Genomic DNA, 10,905 nt, shown 5'->3' on the forward strand with positions numbered 1-10,905 from the left:
AGTTTCCCATGGAACCTCCCTTATCTAACACAAGGTTTTAAAATTATTATTTAGTTTATTCTATTTTTATATCTACCTATAAGTTAGCTAAACTAAATACATACATTCCTATGCTCATGTAAACATTACTTATTGTTTTTGTTTTCATGCGATTCCTCATTTGTAGTTGTCAATAATTTGTTTTATGCTAACATAAGTGCCGACAACTCCGCCGAATATTCCGAACGCCACCAGTAATACGTTTTTTATTAATTTAAGTTTCCATCGGCCATAACCACTGTAATATTGTACGCAGATTTGTAGTAATGCAGGAAAAATTAGCCCGAGTATAGATAAGCAAAACGACCCAACCAGCGATAAGAATAGCGATAAATCAGGTATGACCACAGCGAAACAAACTGAAAAAGGTAAATAGTTATGTTAATAGCCACATTAAAAATTAATTGTGTGGTGATAGGAGATGTTTGTAGTTAAGTGCTTGAAATAAGAAAATGCTTTGAAAATAAAATACTCTAAGGGTGCGTTCACACAGAAAGCCGAGCGGCGCAGAGCGAAGCTAGGCGGAACCATGCGAAGCTGATGGTGTTCACACTGAACGAAGCGAAGCGGATCTTTTCTGGTGGAATCGGCTACAAGATACCATAAAAATTACCGTCAGAGAAAAGCGGCAAAAATATTTGCGCAATTTTAATTAAAAGATTCGTTGTAAATTTCGTTTTTGTTTGAATATTTTGATATCTTGTTTGTAGCACCCATGATAAAAACATAGCAAGGTAGAACCGTTCTCTCAATTTGTCGGCCATGATTTTTTTTTGAAGTTTGCCAACATTTTAAAATCATATAAAAGTGAAAATGAAAAATTGAAATTGTTCGGAATTGTTGTTGCTTGAGATTGAAAATGAAAATGTGTGTGTGAGTTTGTGAGTAAATTTAAAAATTAAATTGTTTGGAAACGTCAAGAATTTTAAAAGTGACTCTCAGCGGTTCTACCTTACTATATTTTTATCATGGTAGCACCGTCTTAAAGCTGAAAAATTAAATAGAAAATTCAAAATCCAAAACTGTTTGCTTTCAGCTTGAAAACGCTTCTGAAAAAGCTTTCTGTATGAACACTTTCATATAGCTACAGCAATTTGAAAGCTTCACTCAGCTCGGAACGGCTTAGCTCGGTTCGACTCCGCTTTCTGTGTGAAAGTACCCTAAGGGTACCCTAAGGCAATACAATATAATTGATACATTACATGTTAAGATCACAATGCAAGCTCTTAGCAAAAGCTCATATAGCACATGCTTGGAGGTATCCTTTGTACGCTTCGAAAGATATTTATTCCAAATGATGTCAGTGGTGACATAGCCCTGCAACGCATAAGTCATCCAGGTGGTAATGGCGAAAATAATTTTGGCCACCTGAGCTAATCTGGTAAAAAATATGCAAAATATAAATACTTATTAACTCTATAAATATATATATATATGCATATTTAATTATTTTGAGAATAAAATCAAATATAAGGTCCGAATGAGCGATACTGCGAGAAGGAGTAGAAGCTGAGATGTTTTTCTTCAAGAGGAAGAAGGGAGGGGCAGAAAACGGTATCAACCTAATGGTTAAAAATAGGATCTAGTTTCTTTAAAGACGAAAATTGAAAGCAAGGAAAAGACGTAAGTACACTTGAAATATGTCGAAACACTTCTTAGCGCTTTGGTATGGTAACAGCGGTCACGATTTCGATAAAGAAAACCACATGTGGATCTATATAAGCGATACATCCATAACTCCACTCGACCAAGCCGAGGAAAAAAAAGCAATACTTCGGCTTGAAAGCAATAAGTTCCTCGGGTCTGACAGGTTTTTAAATATGACGAGTAGCGGAAGAGTGAAGGCAAGACGTGAGTAGCAAGTCCATCGCTCGCCTGCCTCCCAGATGCGATAAAAATCTGCTGAAGTGAAATTAAAAAGAGCGCTCTAACAGGCAATAGAGTACAGCATTCAACAAGTAATTTTTAGCAAAAAAACCGACTTAAAAATATATATATATATACATATATATACATCATGATCCAATGATCGGTTCTAAACCAGATTAATATGGGACCACCTCTGACACACTACCTTTCCGATGCAAAAAGAATTATCGAAATCGATGGACGTGGTCCAAAGTTATGCGGTAACATACATAAAAAAAAATATTCCGACGAACCGATAACCTCCTCCTTTTTTAGAAGTCGGTTAAAAATGCGAGCATGACCAAGCCGTATGGAGCTGCCGACACAAACATATGTATATTCAGGCTTAAAAACCGGTATCTTCGAAAAGCTTTTTGGTCGTAACTGTTTGTCAACCAAAGGCATTGAAAACATCGAACTTTGGAAAGGCTTTTTTAACCGACTTCCAAAAAAGGAGAGGTTATCAGTTCGTCGGAATATTCTTGTGCAAAGTTAAGAATCTTCTTTGAGAACCGTTCCTCGAAGAAAAAGCCTTGCTAAACAAATGTATTTAAAAACAAGACGATCAGGGAGAGCTTGCCCTTTTTTTTTTTGAAATAGTTTGCAGAAGTGGAGTAAAAAGAGGAAATAATAAGTACCTTTTCTACTACTTAAAAATGCGTGAGCGGATTAGAATTGACGAAAAAGTGAGGTTAAGTTACTGACTAGAACTTGTTATTATTTCTTCATGGAGGGTACAATTGCGATAACAATTAGTCCTCGACTCATCTTTGTATTGTAGCAATCTTCAAGCTTCGGGTTCGAATCTTAGCTGATGGCAATTCTTATAAGTAAAGCGATTAGTTGCTTTTCATACGCGCTCTGGTTTTTGAGGTACAGTTATTCTCTTCAAAGGGCATGCTAGGACAAAATTGGTCACTACATTTCATATAATGAGATCAAAAGTAATATTAGGTCTGTTCGATGAAAGCACTAGAGTACTCTAGTGCAGGAAAAAGCGTTCGATGAGGGGTTTTCTTCCACTAAACACATGTAATTTCTTGCGCTAAATGTCAGATATTCTTTTTCTGCACTGCACTATTCTACACTTCTAGTGCATTCTTCGAACATACCTATTTAACGCATGCTCCTTTGCACCTACATTAAAAAGGACGTCCATTGCATCCATACATATGCATGACTTTGACATAATTTGAGTATACACACACGGAAACGCATGCCATGGATGTCTGCGAGAAACTAGATCGTTGAGGAAGCTCTCTACTTTCAACTATATGTATATAGTAGGGTGTTCGAAATTAGATTTTCTTAACTAACTTTCGATCAAAACTATTAAAATTAGGCATGACGCTCATCATCCGCTTTGAAAAACATATGTACGTATTCCAAAAAAGAATCTTCGATGGGAACTTGATTGCATATAAGAGCAAGATTGGTAAACACGTTCCAAAACTCCGGTTTATTCGATATTCAAAAAATCACAATTTCCAAAAATCGCCTAAAAATTGTGGAAAAAATCGATTAAAACCGGTTTGGAAAACCCAATTAAAGAGGTTGTATGTATGTTCGCATGATAAGCGCTGATACTATTATAAGAATTTTTGATTTTCGAAAGGTTCTATTTTTTGCACCGCTCATCGAAACCAATAGTTATTCGAAAAAATCTCAAATTAATTTATGTATAAGTACTAAATACTTAAAATCAACTTACACTTCATGCTGAGGTATATTTAAGGTGACACTGCCTAAAGCTTCATCGCCATACTTCCAATAACCAAAGAAACCGAGTAGTATGTACAAGCACAAAACAATTGACATGCCAATATTCAATATGCCGCAAGGCTTTACAAATGATTTCGGATTTTCCATATTCTCCTCCACGGCAAGGATCTAAGCAAAAATACATACATACAGATATTACATAATTAGCATCAGCATGATATATTTAATGAATCGATATGACTTACTACACCGACAGCTTCCAGAGCAAATAGTACTGTACCAAAATAAATTGGTACTCTAGAGACATCCTGAAAGGGTACACGCGTCGAAATCGGTGGCAAACTCTCGAAAATGTAATACAACACAATGCCGAAGCCTGAAAATTAAATTTGGTACATACATACATACATAGATGACAAACTCCCTTGCTTACCACCAATAAGCAATATGTTAGCAGCAGATGAGACAGGTGCCAGTAACTTAAGATTTCGTATGCTGTACAACATAAAGAGTGGAATTAAAAGGAAACACATATGCAGCCTAATATCTAAGACCACCAGGTATTCATCAACGATCTGCTTGATGCTCTCCGCAATGAACACCACATACACACAACAAATACCAAAGTGATAAAAGGCTAGAAATCCGTCAACACAAGGACTGCAATTGAAAAGTAAAGAAGAAGAAATGCAATGCAGCTAAATGGTAAATATGTGTAGGTACTTACGTTGCTATGGGTAGAACAAATTTGAAAGCAGGCGGTCCATCTTGCAAACCAACTGTCATCGCTTCAGAAAATGTCAAATAAGGTACACGCTTACGTTTACTTAGCTCGTACATTGAGTTTATCTGCGATGTAATGAAGTTCATGTCTTCGTTAAAAGAATTGGTTATTTGTATTGTATGTATGCATGTAGGTATGTATGTATATTCAGACAAGGCCATAGGCAAATTATACTAAGATGATAATTTTAGATTTAGTTTAACGCATAAGCTCACCAGAATGTGCAAACAGTGAAGCGCCAGTCCACCAATAATTATCGTAAGTATGGGTCCATTGATGTAACCTGCATTTGCGAATGCGCTCGGCATAGCCAAAACTCCCGACCCCACTGAGGCCTTCAGAAAGTGTGCAAAACTTTGCAAATTTCTGTAATTCAATATTGCTTAGTATTATCTACATAAATATTACGTTGTTTCGTATTACATACGTGGTGGGATTTTTCACAACTCGATGTAAATGTGGATCATAGTCTTCATTGTGCTTCTCTGCGCTACGTCCATTTGCCTCCTTTGTTTGTGACTGACCATTTCCGTTAGATTGTGATCTGTTTTGGAGAAGTTTTGGATAGGTAGAGAATGTATGTATGTAGTATGTATATATGTATGTGTATCAGTTCATGTACAAATTCAGATAGCATTTAAATAATATAGAACCCATATGGCTAGATTGAGGGATAGGCATTGGCGAACTTTTTGAAGAGTACCCATATGCGCTGATTTCGCAGAATGTACGCATTCTCTCAACCTAAATGTTTGTATTGTTGCAATTTATAAAAAATGAGCTTAAGCTCACACTCAATTTTTGTACTGAAGCACAGGGCTCACGGTCAAGAATTTTCTACTGAAGGCCCAATCTACTTACATATTTGTATTTCAGCTGGTAACCAGGGCGTATGATGAACTATGTATTTATTTGCGCCATGCAAAGTGCACACCACAGCTACTGTTCAAGGCTATATAAAAGCAATCCTTTCCTTACTAGTATTATAAATCCGAAAGTGAGTTGGTTTGTTTATTACGCTTTCACGCTTTAACTACTTAACTAGACGAAAGGGCGTGGCACCTCCCATACAAACGGATTTCTTCATACTGCATATCTTAGGAAATATTTGTGATAGAGTACTGGAAGATGGTATAGAGATATATAAATTAAATTCCATACTCATGGAGGAGGGCTGCCACCTGTTTAAAATATGAAATTCAACTTGAAATAAGGGAATTACTTATTTCAAAATTATATTAAAAAATGGATGCCAAGAGGCTTAAAAAAGTTGCAGTTTGAAAATATTTTGGAAAGGGTTGCCACAAATTTAAATTAATTATTCGCAAGCTGACTGAAAAGATAAAATGTGGGTGTCAAACGAATGATTGTTTAGAAACCTTCAGATTGAACATTTAGAATATTACTGAGGTGTTTTACAAGGGTTACAACAAGTTTAAAAATTAAATTATATTAATTAGAATGAATAATTAGAATATAGGTATCAATCGAAAAGCTTTTGATAAGGGTTTTAGTTCTTAACTAGATGTAGCAGTGTTGCCACCTTTTTGAATAATCAAATACTACTTGAATTAAGGAAATTAGGTAATTAGAATATGTATCACAATATCAGTGTCAGACGAAAGGGATTTAATAAGTTTATATGTAGGTGGAAAATATTTTAAAGATCGTGCGACTTAACACCGCTGGACTATTTTTTGTGGAGTTATGTGAAGTCGCTTCTCCACGCAGATAAGCCCGAGACAATTGACGCCTTGGAATAGAATATTCGGCGCGTTATTGATGACATACGGCCCGCATTGCTGCAAAAAGTGGTCGAAAATTGGGCCTCTCGGTTGGAATTTATTCGAGCCAGCTGCGGCGGTCACTTGCCCGAAATCATTTTTAAACATAATTGCAAACCCTTATCTTTATAAAGCTAGATTCTTGGCCATAACATTAAACTATATGCGTTTTATTTCTTCTTGAAAACCACATGTCTTAAAAAAACACCCTTTACATACATACATGTCAGGGATGGAAAATCAAATTTTCATAGTGTACTTAATTTGAGGAAGAAATTGTACCCATCAACAGTACTACCTAAAATTTTCTATGTAAATTTTGTTACACATTTCCCATCATGTCAAATCTGCTCAACAGTACGAAAATCTGTCATGCATGATTTTAGGATTACGTTCTCCAAAACGCCTTGAGATCTGTTCAAACTGTGAGAACTTTTCGTGGACAAACAATCTTTTAGAATCACTTTCTTTCGTCAATCCATGTCTACGTGCTGCAGCAACTTGCGAGCACTCACTGGGAGCCAAATCAATAACATTTGTACCATTTGAGCGTTAACTCAACCTTAAGACAAAATCAAAAAAGATTAGTTTAGCGGAGAAGGGGGAAGCCAAATAACCTCCTAGGAACAATCCAAGACGGCATGGCATTGTTGAGAGCCATTACTTTGAAGCTACGTATAATAGACTTGGTTTAATTAGGAGCCAGCATACTGTCAATCAGCGATCGAAGGAAGCTTAACTCTTGTCCACTGGTGGTTATTTAGGCTTAGCAGGGGGCTTCTAAACGAATAGAAATCAACCTTAACAAATCTCGGATGATTCTTGTCTGCTCATATGACACACCAACGTTGACGATGTCTGATTAAGAAGAGATGTGTCCGAGGGCACTAGAGAGAAGCTGCACTTGGTTGGTATAACTGCAAGGAGGAACAAATTCCTGGCAAATTTATGTGGCTAAGTTGAAAATGTACCGAAAATGTTTTATATGTACCAAATGTACTGATACTCATTTGTCAGATATATAATTTTCAAGCCAAGTCAACTCTATGTGTTGCGTAATTGAGCTTTTATATAATTTTCGGCAAGTATATTTCATGTTAATTTTTTGTTTTTTTTTTTTGATATTCGATTTTTCGAACAATGGAAAAACTACTGCAAAAATTTTCGTATTTCTGAAAGTGGAAAGCGGAAAACAAATATTAACCAAAATTCCAATACACTTAATGATTGTGAGAATACAAACTAAATTTCATAAAAATCGGCTAAAATTTAACACACGCCCCCAAAACTGGAGGGCGTTGCAATGGGTTCATCTTTCCAATATTTCATAATTTTCTATTACTTCTCTGAGAAACGAGTTTAGTTACAACAACTAAATATATTTCTCTCCGCCAGCGATTTGGTTATTGTTACACGATTTGGTCACAGTAACCAAATCTGGTGTTGAGAGAAATATATATTTAGCTGGCTCTTCTAAGTGTAAGAGCGCATGCCAATTTTTAGCGAAATTATGTCACGTTTACTATTTTTCCAACAGCTTATATGGTGTGCCAATACCGGGCACTGTAAGGCCTAATAAATTTGTTATGTGTATATTTATGGGCATTTGGGTTGCTGTTGGTAATATAACCTACAATGGGTCGAATATGTACAGTTCAATTATTGGACTTGCATAACAATTTTTCACATACGGAATTAATAGGGGTGGCCCTTAGGACGGTGGGCTGATGCCTGGTAGACGATTCTCTTCATGCCACTTAAGTTCCTCTACAATGTTGCTTTGCCCTCAATTTAACCAAACCCCCGTTTGAAACACCCATTTGTGTCTCTTCTATCGTTGCCAAATGTCCCATATTTGGCGGAACGTCCCGTATTTTGCATTACATTTGAAATGTTCCGCCGGGACAAGATTTTTCCCGAATTTTCGAACATTTCATTATTCATTTCAAACTGTAAATTTCTATACTCAACATGATCATGCTTTAACGCGGCTATTGTGAGTAGGTCATTAACAAGCATTATTGCATGCAACTCTGTAAGAGAAATATAGCTAAAAATTACCGTTGATTTTTTAGAATTTTTTCTTTTTTGAGGTTGTTGCGAATTTTCTTCCATATAACGGCTTTTATATGCGCAACACCCTCCACAAAAAAAGTTAAAAAAAATCAATGGTCATTTTTAGCAACTTGAATTTGGCATTTAACACTTTATTATACTAAAAAGAGCTGCATACTCGACTAGGAAATCTAATTAAAAATATCGAAATTTCGATGAACATTTTTTTAACTCTAATTAGTTTTTGTGAACTTTCTGCAAGCTTTGAAACTTTTATTTGCGTGTACTTGTAATACATATATGGTCCGCAGTTGGGCTTTTTAAAGAAAATCCTATATTTCTCATTTGTCCCATTAAATTTTTGTAAATCCCGCATTTTTGGGACAAATTATGCGTTTGTCCCGTATGCCTGGAAAAAAAATCTGGCAACACTAGTCTCTACGCCTTAGCTATAATAAAGTTTTATTGAAGAGATGTGTTAGGAGACGATCAACTAAACTCATTAAAACACAAATATCTTCTACGGCACTACAACCATGGCATTTAGTTAGTCTGATGCCTGGTACTTCTTTCTACACGCAATGTGACGGTTTTCGTGGACGGAAAAAAAACCTATGCCCATTTCATTTTTGACGTAGAATACGTCTTACCTTAAGGTATGGGGGCTATGTTCAAATGTTGTAGTTGTAATTTTTAGAGCTTCACAAAAACGCTTATTGCACGAGAACTAATAAAGCGATTTCAAAGAAAAGTGTGGCGTTTTAAAGATAAAATTCCAAACCTGTCGACAGATTCATTTTTGTAAATAACCAATTCGGTTTCTGTCGTAAAAACAACGGTAAACATTGCCTTATTTTGGGGTCAATTTTGAGCCTTTAAAGTGCTCTAGCAACTTATTGTTGGCATATATAACTTTCATTTTCGGGATATAGGTTCTTTGGAGCAGTAGAAATATTATCGGGTACAAATTTTATATAAATTAACAAATATTGAGCATTTTAAGGCAAAAAATTGTTGAAAAAATTTGCAAATTTTTTTCATTACCAAAATGCTCGAAAACCGCTCGAATGATTTTGTTTTTGTTTTCTTTAATCAAAAATTCAAGAGTTTTCCTTTCGTTTGGTATATGGGAAGTATTGGTTGATATCTTCTATATATGTTTATTTTATTCAAATATATGGGCATAAATGATTTTCCATACAAAATCACCTCGTCATCATTTTGCAACCACGCGCATATGTTGGAAGTGTGGAAGGAGACAAAAAGTATGTATGCGTATGTAATGCGGCTTTTGATAACCTAATCGCAGCGTGTGTACATATGTAAATACATACATACGTACATATGTTGATTGCAGTTAATGTGGATCTGTTTCTATTTTTAGTAATCTATGTATGTCTATACATACATATGTACATACATATTATATATGTACATACATATATGAACACATGTATGCATAATACGCGAAGACTTTTCGAAGTGAAACAACATTTAGAAAAAGTCCAATCCAAGAATAAAAGTAAAGGTGAGGACGTACATAGATAAAGAAAAGGATAAAGGCCAAGGTAAAAATAAACACAAAAAACAATGGTATAAAATAAAAATAAAAATAGGGCTTTCGCTTATATTCTCATTGAGTTCTTTTCACTTAGAAGTATGTAAATTTGTAAAATTTTGGAAAACCCCTTTTTTTCTTAGTGTGTGATTTCGTTTTTGACTTGGATATGCTCTTAACCATACCACGTATTCTACGTTTAAATTTAGCGGGTGTATCTCCGATACAGCCTGCAGACCAAGACGAAGGCGCTGGACTGTTCCTTTTATCATTGGTTCTTGCTTATCTATTAAGATTTTACAACGTAGTACGATATCAGTATCCATATAATAATTAACCATTCTGACTCCCTCTTAATCAATATGAGTGATTTAAAAACCGGTTCTATCTACCTATGCTGAAATTATATTATTTTTAAATATTCCACACTATTAATGACAAATATAAGCGGTACCTTTTGATAAAATATTTTTTAATATCTATGCATACTTAAAGGGTCATAAAATGCCATTGATGTCAATGTACATTGATTTTTCATGTACAAAACGAAAACGACTAATTGACTAAGTCGATTTGACAATTAGTCGAACACATATCTGTACGTACACCATGCATACGTAGCATCTGGTGTATTGTATTAGTCAATAAAATAAGTTAATGATAGCAAATAGCGGAAGGATATTAAATTTTATTAATATAAAGAAACAAGTAAAGAAATCAAAGCTAGTACGTAAGTGAACTTTCTATACTCGGCACACGCACATTCACTTTAAAGGTGATACACCTCAAAATTACCCGTTTGCCAGAAAACTGAAATAATTATTTTTTAGCACATGTTATTTACACCGTGCTGAGTGTTAATTATTCAAATAATAACTGGTGCGCGATTGTTCGAATGTTGCACACATTCAAATAAATTGCAATGTATGAATAAAATTTTATTTTTAGAAAATATTGTAATTACTAAGCAACAACATAAATGAACAGGTTATAAATTCACATTAAATGTATTTTACCGTACGTGAGGAATAATTAAATTTTTAAATTCAATCCAG

The 10,905-nt window shown here is 35.0% G+C and overlaps 1 protein-coding gene across 1 annotated transcript in view; it reads right to left on the reverse strand.

Moving 5' to 3' along the window:
- Positions 1–156: 156 nt before the first annotated feature.
- LOC118747112 (proton-coupled amino acid transporter-like protein CG1139) overlaps positions 157–10,905 on the reverse strand; it is a 12,874-nt gene continuing 2,125 nt past the window's right edge. Inside the window, exons 2-9 of the mRNA XM_036481103.1 lie at positions 4,881–4,997; positions 4,669–4,819; positions 4,397–4,518; positions 4,103–4,329; positions 3,915–4,045; positions 3,659–3,837; positions 1,242–1,417; positions 157–398 (exon numbers count right to left, since the gene is read on the reverse strand). Of these exons, the coding sequence (XP_036336996.1) occupies positions 157–398; positions 1,242–1,417; positions 3,659–3,837; positions 3,915–4,045; positions 4,103–4,329; positions 4,397–4,518; positions 4,669–4,819; positions 4,881–4,997 (1,345 nt within the window). The remainder of the gene's footprint in view (positions 399–1,241; positions 1,418–3,658; positions 3,838–3,914; positions 4,046–4,102; positions 4,330–4,396; positions 4,519–4,668; positions 4,820–4,880; positions 4,998–10,905) is intronic.

The sequence above is a fragment of the Rhagoletis pomonella genome, unplaced genomic scaffold, assembly GCF_013731165.1.
Source record: "Rhagoletis pomonella isolate Grant_MI unplaced genomic scaffold, Rhpom_1.0 Rhpom_scaffold_00011, whole genome shotgun sequence".
Classification (NCBI taxonomy): Eukaryota; Metazoa; Arthropoda; class Insecta; order Diptera; family Tephritidae; genus Rhagoletis; species Rhagoletis pomonella.